Here is a 13,750-nt window from a genome sequence, read left to right on the forward strand (position 1 = left end):
CAGATACTGAACTGATGTCTGACGGTGGATGAATGATTTCAGTGCTCAAGAGCATGTTGAACTCCTCAGTTTATTTGTTGTTCAAGTTTGAGGCATGTTTAAAATGTTAGAGCTCAAGTATCATATGAGTAGAGATTAAGATGATTTTTTGGCATTTGTTGCAATCAAACAAAAACAGATGGAAGTCATTTACCAATTTTTAGGATTACAGCAAATATTGTGCAGATTTAGAGTTGTAATACTGCACTAATCAAAATTAGAAATCTCTCTGTCTCTATATCTATCTGTTATATATATATATATATATATATATATATATATATATATATATATATATATATATATGTGTTATATATTTTTGTGTTTTATACATATATACATACATGATTGATTAACAGAAGTATTCACAATTTAAAACAAAAAATTATCCTTTGAATATTCAACTAAAACAATATCTACGCGTCTGTTGTGTTGTGCTGGGTAAACTGTTTAAAGTGTTCAATTTCAGCGATTTTCATTATCAGCAATTTAACATCTTATTGTTATTAAATTGATTAAGCTATTTCTTGAACCTCTTTTTCGAAAACACTGATGTCTCAAATCTGTGTGCTTAGTCCAAAATGCACAAAATGATAGACAAGCAGAGTTTCTGATTGGCCAAATATGCTCTGTGCAGCTACTGAAAACCCCTATCAGTCAACCAACTTAGCCTGAGGCATCTTAACTTTTAACATTTTAACTTCAATACTGCCCAATACATTTGAATACCCTTCTTGAATTAATTTAAATTCACCAAGAGCATCCAGAGGCAGTAAAGTTTAATATTCGGCGAGTTCTTCCGTACCTTTTTGCGTTGTATCAAAGTAATTATAGGAACATTTTTGTTCTAAGCACAAATGTTTTCCGTGTTTATTGGTACATTTATTTTCTCCTTTTCATGACATTTTTTGAAATGCTTTTCATGTTGAGGTAAACATAGTTCATGAGTCATGTGAAAGGCCTTGAGAGAGATCAGAAGAGATCTTCATATAACAGAGACAGCAGAGCTGGATTATTCATGAAGCCCTACATCACTCAGAAGCAGAGAAACATCACCAGAAATGCAAGTTCATCCCTTTTTCATCTCAATCACTCTAAATCCATCTCGTTACATCTCTCTTTTCCCCTCCTTTAAAATCTAATTTTCAGCTGACATGTAAATTATGTTCAGCATTTGACAGTTTAAAGATTACATGCATAATACTTATCCTCCTCAGTCTGTTATAAAATCTGCAGCATCTGCAAAACCCTTTGAGGCTCTTTTTAAAAACCTAGTGCCATCATGTTATACGATATTATTAAATATTAGAAAATATTAAATATTACACAAAAATGTAACATAACATTCAAATTTAAAAAATGTGTACACATACAAATATATATAATAAACATATGTGTCCTTACACAGATTTTTCAGTAAAGTTGTTGTATTGGAAATGGAGTTACCTTCTTCGTCCAGGGTAAACATGATGCAGCAGTTTAGCCAAAAGAAGTTCGTAAAGCAAGATAATTGCCTTTTTAAACAACCTTTGTTAAAAGACTTCTTATGTAGTCGTTTCTGTAGGTTTTAGAACACGCTCTGTGTCTGTTTAATAAGCATAAACTACTGATCCACAGCCTCTCTCGAGGGCAGAGTCTCTGTTAGAGCACCACACTTCTGTTTTTAAATCTGATTCTTCACCGTGTCATTTCATAAAGGCTGTGGGTTGGTGCTTTTCTCCAGGATTTATTAGCATTTGGTGAATTATCTCAGTCAGTCAAGGACAGTGACTAAAGCACTATAAGGACAGTGTTTTTTTTTTTTTTTTCCTAAACAATGTTTGAATTACAGTGATTAACATCGGTGTCATTTACCAAGCTAGTTTTTTATCAGATTTTGTTTGGATGTGTTATGTACATTTTGTATTCTTAGATATTATATTATAATTTATTTACTTTATTATTTTTATTAGTAAATGATTCTATAATAATTACTATATTATATAGTTTAAATATTTTATTTTAATTATATTACAATTATATTTATTCATTTTTAATAATGTCAATATGTGCATGTGTGTGTTTGTGTATATATATATAAAATATATGTAATTCTGTTTTATATTTGTAATTCTTTTCTAATTTGATTTGATTTGTAAATCACTTTTTACCACCAACTGGTATTCTACCCAGAAAGTTGGCAGTAAGGTTTAAAAGTAATAATGAAGGTCCACCAGTCAGCAGAACAGGAAATATAGCTGTAGTTTCAATATCAAACGAAGGTAAAAAATAAACGAAAAATCTGATTGCAATGACTGTGTGACAGAAGAGACATACTGTATGTTTAGGAGACAATCCCCAGTAGCATAAACTGGCTTTTTTCCAGAGAGTCAAGGCGGTGTGTTAATTTATGACCATATGTTCTCACCTATTTTCTCTGGGGTGAAGGAACAACTGGTGAGGTGTGGGTGGGATTCATGAATTTGCAATGGTTGTTGTTCTCTAATCTCATTTAAGACATTATTTGGGCTACAGTAGTTTAAAATATGGGTAAAAAAAAAAAAAAAACTTCTTTTTTAATTGTAACTAATAATCAGATTTTTTCATTCCAATGGCTTTTCTTTGGAAATTTTTAATTTAATTTAAGCATCATTATTGATCTGCTTCTCTCAGAATCGGCAAAGATGTGTTTCCAGCTAATCTTGTGGTTTTCGAAGCAGTGCCATAGAAGAAGCATTTTGGGTTCCCCAATGAACTTTTTAGTGAATGGTTCTTTTTCTTTTTTCTTTTTCTTCCTTTTAAGAACATTTTAACATTCTAAAGAACCGGTTTCCACCATAAAGAACCTTTGGTGGAATGGAAGGGTTCTGTGGATATTAAATGGAACCATGAATGTCAATAAAAATGATCTTTAGTTTTAAGAGTATATTAATAAAATACAGCCTGTGCTTGAGAATTGTCTAAAAGCTGACCATGCTTTATTTGAATGTAGAGCACAGTATTTTTAGTTTTGTCTGTAAACTTCTCTCTTGCCATTTTACCAGCATGTACCATTGCAGATACTATGGTGGCATTGCTTGGCCCCGTCCGAGAGATAATCACAGAGTAGACGTCAGGGTTAATCCTCTTAGGAGAAGCCAGGAGCTTTTCGAGTCACTTCTTACACTCCACTCTGGCATGGGGTTCACCCGTGGTCTTCACCTGAAGCAGAGGTAAGACGTATCATTTTCAGGTGAGGAGCATTAAATCTGGAAATCGCTTAATCGGGACAAGCAAGTGTTTGGTTGAAGATTTAAGATTTGTTAATCTGAAGATCAGAGGACTTTTGGTTGGAGTTTGGCCCTCTCTGCAGACTCACTTGCTTGAATCGTGACCTCTGACCGCTGGGTCAAAGGGCAATCTAGGAGATAAATTGTCTTCATTTAGCTCGGATATTGAGTCTATTGTGCAGCAGACAAAGTCCTAAAGCATAGTTTTGAGGACTAATTGAGAATTCTGTGGTCCTGCCGCCATGCCTTCCCTTCCCACTTTGAACAGCCTGGGGAAACTCTGCGGATCTGGACGCAGTCAGCAAGTGGATCGCACCCGGATCAAACGCACAAACTCTGTAAAACGCATATCTGTCATAGAGGACGGACGTGTGGCAGAAGTGCTGTACCTCGTGCCGAAAGAGTCTGTGATGCAGCAGCTGCCGTTCATCAACCCTGAAGACTATTACCTGACTGAGAGCCTGTCACCTGGTATGAACAGTTATGGAAATAGCTGAATGTCATTTCAATTCGTTTTGCTCCAGAAAGCAGTCAAATTTAGTCAAATTATCGACTGAACATTGGTATTTGTTTAATGGAACATTTATGAGAAACTTAGTGTGTCCTAGTTATGTTGTGTCTTCACCTCCAACATGATTTCATTAGTATTTATTTATTTGCATGTAAAGTGTATTTATTGGTATGCACACATTAAGCTTTTTATCTTATTTTCTTAGCGGTGAACGATATGACCAATATATATCACAATATAATTATTTTTGTTTTAAATAATTTCTTTATGATATCAACATTTTTGTTACCATACAAATTTCATAATTCTTGTCACCAGTTTCAATATCTAAAAAAAAAACTAATACTAGCCTTAAAAAAAAAGAAAACTAAAGCTCACTGATGACAAGTAAACATTTAACGAATAAATAAAATGAACTAACTACAAGCAATAAGAAAAAAAATACAATTGAACAAACAAATAACAAATGCATTCTTTCTATAATGTATAAAAACATTGCATATTCTTCACTTTGTAAATTAAATATATATTTCTTATTAAATTTACAAAATGATTTAGTCGAGCAGTGAGAGATTTTCTCTCTTTTGTTGTTTGATTGACATGAATGACAGACAGCAGAAATATTAGACTGCTGTCACTTTCCAAAATCCAAAATACTTGTTTTTCTTTCTCATTTGTTTCCTTTCACTTGAGACCTAAATTACTGTTTATGAGGATATTTGCTAAAACCGGCATTTTGACACAAACGTGTGTGTACTTAACCGTTCAAGGCCTATAGCAGGAAAAAATAACTCTGTTTAATATGAAATGAGTTCTCTTTCACTGCTGACTGCATTTCAGAAGCTTAAAATCACTTGTTTTAAAACCGCAGTGCTTAAGTATGCATGGAAATCATACAGCAACAGCACGAGAGCGTGTAACTGCAATAGAGAAGATAGTCTAAAATCTCTACACATATGAAGAGGGCCACCAACTTTTACAATTTCCATCTGGATTTCTTCATAAAAAGGTCTTGACTTTAACCTTTTAACTGTCACCCCCATTTTTGAACATACACATGAAAGTACACTATTCACACTTAAATTGTTATAATTCATAAACGCTTTTGAATACAGACCAAAGGTTGGTCTCTTTTTAAAGAAGACAATCTGCAGATTATTGCAGAAGTGAAATCATTTAAAAAAAAAGGAAAGCATAAAAAAGTTATAGAAGTTTAAATTTACTGTAAATACATTTATTATTTTATTTTTATTATATTTTATATAAAATAAATATTTTATAAAATATGTTTTAATCCAAAATTGCTATAAAATTAAAGCCATATATCTAAATAAGTTGTGTTCCAAATTTGAAGTTGATATAAAAAAAATGTAGGTTCATATGCAATTTTGTTCAGGTGTTATACCACAAAAAGCCACCGGGGGCCATTGAAACTGCATTGAATTTTTTGGATGCATTTGTTTGTCACAAATGTATCAATTTCTCTTTCAATATTATGTCTATGACAAAATAACCACCAAATATGGAATCTTGAGACTCAGACCTTTCCAACGATATGTATTTTGTCAAGATTATGAAAAGTTTTGATTCTAAAAGACCGTAATATATTTGGAATATGACCCCTCCCACTAAGGGGGAGGACCACGCTAAAAGATTTTAAAGTAAGATTTCCATGGTAACGCAGTGTCCGATTTCAAAATGGTTTTCATAAGATGAATTTGGAGTATATAAGCTTTCAAATGATATATAATTTATGATGATTACTAAAACATGTGATAGGGAAAAAGGAAGCGGAGTAGATTTTTTTGTGACAAAGGTCAGAACTCATGTTATGATGTATATGTTTTGAGGTGCACTCTTCTTAGAAATTAATCTTTTACTGTTCCTTCATAATTTTTAACAACAAAACGTGGTCAAATATCTATTTAGGAGTCTTAGACCTTTCCAACGATATATAGTTTGTCATGATTAGATTAGGATATAATTGTAATATATTGAAGTAAATTTAGGCGTCCCGTTTACGGGACAGTGACATTTAACAGGTTAAAAGTTGTACAAATGTGAGAGGCTATACATTTTGGATACTATCAATACAATACTTACGGACATTGTATTTGTCAGTGTCTTTCCGAATGTTCAAAAATGGGCGGTGAAAGTTTGCATATGCGTACAAATGAGATCATCCTGTCTAAACAGATGTTTAATGGCATGATCTACCTTTGTCCGTTCAGTAGATGTGCTTCACTTGTGTTAGTGGTGCACTGTGCTTTGAGTTTCCACTGGTTGTAAATGTGCTAAAGGAGATTATGAAAGTGATTGTCTCAATTGCTAAAAAGGATTGCATGCTGTTAATGGGATGGAAGTAATTAATGCTAATCAAGAGGTATAGTTCCCATCTTTAATGACAGGAAACAGGACAGGATCTTAACACATAAAACTTCTCTGGGTGCGTGTATGAAGAGGAAAGAGCATTATGCAATGCATTAATCACTACATGGATGTCAAAAATGATGGTTACTGCTGCTCAAAATGATTTTAAGTTTTATGTAACTAAACTTCTTCAAGCATGCTTGAGGCAACCAAAAGGCTTTAATATTACAAGAGAACCATCAGTCAAATCCAGCATGTCAGATTTCCTCAGTCTTTGGATTTATTGGGATTTGCTGTTGTTTTGGTAAAGATTTACACACACTGATCAGTGGAAATGAAACTTAATTTAGATTGTGTTAAGGAAGGCATTTCTTTCTTCTTCTTATTTTTTTAAATACATACTGTTATTCAGTAAGGATGCTTTTAATTTGTAATAACAGTAAATTACATTTAAAATGGTGCAAAATATTTCAATTTTAAATAAACACAGTTCTTTAGATCTTTAATTAATCACAGAATCCTTCCCGAATAAAGGTAAAAGTAAAAACATGTATCAGTTTCCACAAAAATATTTTCACAACACAACAGCTTTCAACACTGAGAGAAAAAAGAAAAGAAAATTACCCTATTAGAATGATTTCTGAAAACCCATGAGACATTGAAAACTGGAGTGGTGATGCTGAAAATTCAGCATTGCATCACAGGAATAAATTAAATAATAAAATTGTAAATATTACAGTTTTACAGTATTTTTGATTAAATGCAGCCTTGAAAAGCATTAGATTTCTTTCAAAAACATAAAAAATCTTACCGTCCCCAAACATTTGAACTCTGTCCCCATTGTCGTTGTGTTTCTTGTAGATAATGGGGACAATGAAACAACAACAGTCGCTCAGTTAAATGCCTTTTCTTTTTTTTTTTAAGTCAATTTAAAAGTAGTCAAAAATCATCTATTGTGACCTTTCTTTCATTGCACTGAACTCATCCTGTGCTTGTAAAGGCTTGTAACTACATATTTGTCGATTTATTTTCAAATTGCATTTTCCTCAGCCTTGCTTTCCAGAATCTTCTGTATAGATCTGTTTGGCCCAATGAGAGGAGTGTACTTCCTGACATACAGTGGATGACTAAGAGCTTTTACAGGGTCATCTGAGAAGGGCAGAGACACACTGGAAGTGTGGAGTCTTGCAGATGTCTTATTGGGAAAGTTAATGGGATGACAAATCAATGAAAATGCCCTTATGTAAATAACAGTGAGTTAGGGCTGCACAATTAATGGAATTTCTTTTCGCAGTTACATTTATGGATGCCACAATTATGTAATCGTACAAAGAAGCAATTAATCATTCAAAGTCCACTTATGTTATGCTTAAGATGCGTTTATTTTTTTATTTTATTTTTTTGCAATCTTAAGGTTTTTTCTTATCATTTACATATTTGTTTTATTATAACATAATACCATTTATATTTTTACTTTTTAATAATTTAAAGAACAAACCCATCCGGTATATAGTGACACTTGAGGCTTAATACTATAGAACAGCACTCAACTTGTTTATTTTCATATAAAAATATGGCATTCAGTTGCATTAAACAATAATATAAACATCATTCAGTGTAAATTGTGATAATCGTAAATAATAATCGCCACTGTAATTTCAAGGAATTAATCTACAATTATGATTTTTGTTATAATCGTGCAGCCCTACAGTGAGTAATAATTATTTAATAGTGCAGTGCTTTTGCTAGTCATTAGAAAAAGCTGCTGAGTCTGACGCATGTGAAACCATTTTAAGATCTAAATTGGATGAGTAACTGCATGTCATCTTGCTTCACAAGAAAAAAAATTGTGTAAGGTGTGCACTAAACCATGAAGAGGTAAGAAATGTTTTTACTTGGAAAGGCATCCATTGATGCTTCTAGGCATGTGAAGGAAGTGTTCTGAGGTCAAGCAGCCTTCTCAGGTTGATGATCCTCACGTTCCCTCTGATCATGTCTCATCCTTAAATGGCACACCAACAGATCACACATTCATTCATCACCTTATGTGTATCACACAGAAAAAGCGGTCTGAAATCTCCAGATTCATTCTGATTGCCTTTGGGGATGCATAGATGAGCTGTGTTTGCATTGAACGCACTTTTGAAGAAGAAATAATGGGTAAATTTGATTTGACTTAAGTTAATGATGTTAAATCTTTAACTTTTTTGTTTTTTGGCACTTACAAGCAAGTTTACCAGATATTCCCAATCAGAAAAATGCATTCTGCTTAGTTTTAGTTTATGCTTGTGGAATTATTGTTCTTATTTTAACAAACAGAAATTATGTTTTGTTTCTTCGTGAGTCTTTCTGCTAATGTAGCGTGTCACTCAGACTGCTGTTGTACTGTGATGATGCTAATAGGATCACAGGGATATTCATGGCCAATAAAACCAGATCATGTCATGTCTGCTCTCATGACCCAGACAAGCCTGTTGTGATCTGTAAGCAGTGCTTTAAGTGAGACCAAAAGAGGTTCCGGTACTCTATTATAAGCCAACAAAAAAAAAAAAATATATATATATATATATATTTTTTTTTTTTTTTTTTTTTTTTTTTTTTTTGGATGACTCCCCTCATCCCCTGAGGTAACAGCAATTATATTGAAGGGGTTTTATATACAGCAGTCAACAGGCGACCTTAATAATAAATACTTTTATTAGTTTGTGGATTTGCTTGAGCTAGAAAGAACTACTGAACATAAATAAAATTTGCAAAATGATTTTTAATAACTCCCAAACTGACTCAAATGATTCGCGAACCCGCTACGAACTCTCGAATTGATTCAAATGATTTGCGATCCCCAAACTGACTCAAATGATTCGCGATCCCGTTCCGAACTCCCAAATTGACTCAAATGATTCGCGAACCCACTCCGAACTCTCGAATTGATTCAAATGATCGGCGAAGCCGCTCCGAACTCCCAAACTGACTCACATGATTCGCGATCCCCAAATTGACTCAAATGATTCGCGAACACGCTACGAACTCCCGACCTGACTCAAATGATTCGCGAACCCGCACCGATTCCTCGAACTGATTCAAATGATCCGCGAAGCCGCTCCGCACTCCCGAACTGATGTAAATGATTTGCGATCCCCAAATTGACTCAAATTATTCGCTACGAACTCCCGAACTGACTCAAATGATTCGCGAACCCGCTACGAACTCTCAACCTGACTCAAATGATTCGTGAACCCGCTCTTATTCCTCGAACTGATTCAAATGATTCGCGAACCCGCTACGAACTCCGGAAATGACTCAAATGATTCGCGATCCCGCTTTGAACTCCCAAACTGGTTCAAATGATTCATGCTCCATACTCCGAACCTGGAAGAAGCTCTGAAAAGCGGCAGCACAGGCAAAGGATTAAAACCTCTATTAAAACAGATGTCCAAATGAACTTACCGGTAGGCTATGCTAAAATCACGTTCTGAGTACTGGTGTTTACCGGCCCACTTAAAGCACTGTCTGTTAGGATTGGTCAGGTGAAGACAACACGGCCGGACTGTTTCAGCACAGTCGCTGACTTGGCAGTTTAGTTATTCTAACTGTTTTTTTTTTTCTTTATGATTTTTGTATTGAAGAATATTTTACTTTTAAATGTTTAATATATATATATCTTTATTTATTTATCTATTGCCATTTATCTATTTCATTTATTTTTATGTATTTAAGGCCTGTTCTGTGCTTTAGATGTTTCTTTTATTTTGTTTGATTTTCTAGAGTTTAGAGCTATATATCATATTTTAGAAAAAAATACATTTAACATTTAAAAATGAACATTTAAAGGTGAAGAGTGTGATTTTTATTCCGTTTTTTTTTTTCTTTTTTATTATTATTGTGGGTGGGTGGGTCAAAGACCAAAAGGGGATTTATTTATTTTTAATCTGAACATGGGTATGTGTCCTGATCTGTTTTTTTTTTTTTATGATCAATTAGTCATTATCATACATTTTTTTACTACAATTTACACAATAATTTAATTCAGTGTAACAATATTTTATCTACCAAAAAAATCTTGTCATGCTTATTTAGAATCATTAGATGACTCTTGACCTTACCAATCTGTGCTGCTGTTTTTTAAAACACTAGGTTTTACCAATTTTTGTCATTAACCTTGAATAACTTGACCTGTCTGATGCCTGTTTTTAGTGTAATTGAGCCATATTGCCAGCTACTGCTTGGCAGAGCCGGTATCTTCGAGACTGCAGGGGAAGATGGGCGAGTCCTCAGATTAATGAGACAGAACGGGGGATGGGACAGACGGACGGAGGGAGGGAGGAGGAGGCCGAGGGGTACGGGGAGCAGGCACGCGCCCGCCTGCCTCTGTTGTTACAGGACACATTCAGCTTTCTGTCATTCACGGTTTCCTCTCTTATTCATTTATTTGTTCGGCTATTTGGATGCTGCATTTCTCATCTCACTGGATACGACTCTACTGCTGCTGATTATTGATTCATCTGCACTTAACACTGATGGTCATGGTCAAGAAGAAAGGTAATTGAGTGTGTGTGATTCGGTGTTAGTTACTGACCATCTATATATCTTAATGTGGCCACAATGCACACCTTTAAGAGTAAATAGTCACTTCCATACATTTCTAGAGGTTAATCAGAAGTGAATCTTGAGGATCACATGCGGTTCTTCATCTGCAGAGATGCTGGATTGATCCCACCTCTTATATAAGGTGATTGTGATGCTGTATTGACTCGACACATGTTGATGATCATAGTTTATGTCCAGGATGCACCGTGTGCTATCTGAATCACAGAAACTGTTATATAAGAGGAAGAGTGGTACCTGTCAGGTCTGCTGGTTATTGGATCAGAGCTGTCGCTCAGTTCTTTGTGGGATTGTTTAATCAGAGTTTGCTGCACATCTCTGTTGTTTCGGCAGTGTTGCAGTTTTAAATGGGACGCAGAAGCGTGAGGTAGACCGCAGCCGTCACCATAGCAACGCTCACAGGAAGGTAGAGTCATTGTGTCTCGCCTGCAGTGGCCTCTATCGCTTTTAGGGTGTCTCTTTAAAGACATCTCGCCCCTTCTGCAGTTCATCTGCAGAGATGCAGTGTTTAGGTTGAGGTGTTTTTTTTGTTGTTGTTGTTTTTGCATTTGAAGGGCAGTGTACTTTGTAATTTAAGGTCCAAAAACATGATACATTCAATGTTAATGCCATGTTTTTTTTTTTGTCCAAATCAATGATCATAAGATAGAATTGCATGAGAACCCAATAATAACTGTACTGAGCTTGCAGGAAAGCAAATAAATAAAAAATGATAGATGAATCTGGAAAGTACTGATAAAAATGTACTCCATCTTCGTGTATTCTGTGTATTTCTACTGGAGTAGTGTGTTGTTAGCTTAGCAACATGCTAATGCAAAACTCTTGCATTCTCTATCATACACTAATCTGATTTTATTCTTGTAGTGTCTGTGATGCTGATGTAATATCAGTAATGCTGTGCTCTTAGAGCTGTAGGTTAACTCTTTTGACCAGCCCACTTAATCTTGTGCCACTTCAGAGCTTAATCAGCAGAAATGCCTGCTTGTGTGGAGGAAGTGTTCTATAAAGCTTCACTAAGAGTTTGTAAGAAGTACTTGAAATACAGTAGCTGTACAAGGGACCCATCACTGCAGTTTTTACATTAGTGAGTCATTTTATATGGCTTGTAGTCCATAAGAAAGGTTATACAACAGAAAAAAAGATTGCAATTGCAATTGCAATTTTTTTTTTTATATATACAGGCTTCCATAAGGACCTGGTTTATATTTAGAGACCAGAATATCTATGTGAAAATTAAAAGCTAAAATTATAAGAACGCACACTGGATCGTCACATTTTTACTTCCAAAAGTTGTACATTTAACAATAATTTACTGTAAAATTACAGCATAAGGGAACTAACTGTTAACAGTTTTTTCTAGTAGAATTTTAGGAGTCTTTTAAAGGAATTAATACTTTTTATCCGCAACGATAAATTAAATTGATCTAAAGTGACAGTAAAGACATTTATAATGTTGCAAATTATGCATTTCAAATAAAATTTATTTCAAATAAAACTCTCTCTCTCTCTCTCTCTCTCTCCCTCTTTGTTTGGCCTGGGACGGGAAGGTGGAGAGGATGTGGAAAGGGGGCAGGGAATGAGAGTCACCTCATAAATATGTATGAAAAAAGTCTGCGTCTGCAAAATGAATATCCCACGAGACTCGTACAATCCAGCACACAAGCACACACATCCAGCCTTTGCCTGTGATGTTGATTCGGCAGCGCAGGAACTGTCTGTGTTTGATGCACAACACTCCGGGACAGAATCAGTCGCTCCTCCTGGAGCCTTAGTGTAGACTCAGATGAGAGAGGAGAGGGAATGACTGGTTAGAATGGAGTACACTTAAAAATAAAGCCTCCAAATGGGGGGTTTCACCATAAGAAGAACCATTTTGGTTTTTTTCCAAATAACCTTTCAGTGAACAGTTCTTAAAAATGACCTATAGTGTTAAGAGCATTTTAACAATATGAACACTTTTCCACTATAAAGTACATTTTGTGGAATGCAAAGATTCCATGGCTCTTGGTTCTTCATGAAACTACCAATGCCTATGCAGAACCTTGACAAATAGAGGATTGCAGTAGTAGAGGATGTTTTTGATAAAGCGATGCTCAGACTAATGCAAAATAAATGGAAAACAAATGCAGATCAATAATAGTAAAAGCTTTGTGTGTTACAGTCTGTGCTGAACTCTTTCTCCAGGGGAATGAGAAATCGTGCAGTACGTCTCGGTGCACAATTGATATTCAGGTTTTGGGGACATCTGAGGTTATGGCATTTTTTTAAAGGGATATTTGATGCTACTGGATCCGCTGAGTGGATTTTATTGGAGACAGAGACATGCATTTAAACAGTCTTGTGACTTTTTTTCAGCACTGTTTGCAATTTGATTTCTTGTTGAAATATATATATATATATATATATATATATATATATATATATATATATATATATATATATATATATACACATATATATAGGGTTAGGTTTAGGGGTAGGGATTGGGATAAGTTTATATTTTTGGACAATAATGTTGGTCCAGGACCATCAGAGGATGTTGATCCAGGAAAATGTCTTACTTGGCAAAATCACGGTGACCGTAAATACTAGTACAGACAGTGACAAAACGTGTGTTCTTTCTGTACAGTGGCCCATGCACAGGAAGCTCACCAACAGACGGAGAAGCCTTTGATACGCTGTGCTAAATGTGGGGAGGTGTGCAAGGGAGAGGTGTTACGAGTGCAGGCCAAACACTTCCACATCAAGTGCTTCACGTGCAAAGGTGAGTGAATGAATGTCTTATGATCATATACAAACCAACATTCCCTGTTACATTCATAGGACACATTCAGTTCCATGCAGCCAAATGCTGAAAGAGGAAGAGATGTAAATTAGAATTACGATATATACTAAATATTCAGAGACAGAATCTATTTTATATATTTTTAGAAAAGGAGATGTATATGCTGGACTTTTACTGTTAATGTTAATGTTA

General features: G+C 34.8%; 1 protein-coding gene across 1 annotated transcript; it reads left to right on the forward strand.

Moving 5' to 3' along the window:
* Nucleotides 1-3,250: 3,250 nt before the first annotated feature.
* On the forward strand, nucleotides 3,251-13,537 carry LOC113080638 (actin-binding LIM protein 1-like; the record flags this gene model as incomplete). The annotated part of the gene is made up of 2 exons (XM_026252801.1): nucleotides 3,251-3,758; nucleotides 13,403-13,537. Coding segments are annotated over exons 1-2 (364 nt in total), but the record flags the coding sequence as incomplete, so codon positions are not given.
* Between the last annotated feature and the right edge of the window lie 213 nt (nucleotides 13,538-13,750).

This window comes from Carassius auratus, unplaced genomic scaffold, assembly GCF_003368295.1.
Source record: "Carassius auratus strain Wakin unplaced genomic scaffold, ASM336829v1 scaf_tig00031942, whole genome shotgun sequence".
NCBI lineage: Eukaryota > Metazoa > Chordata > Actinopteri > Cypriniformes > Cyprinidae > Carassius > Carassius auratus.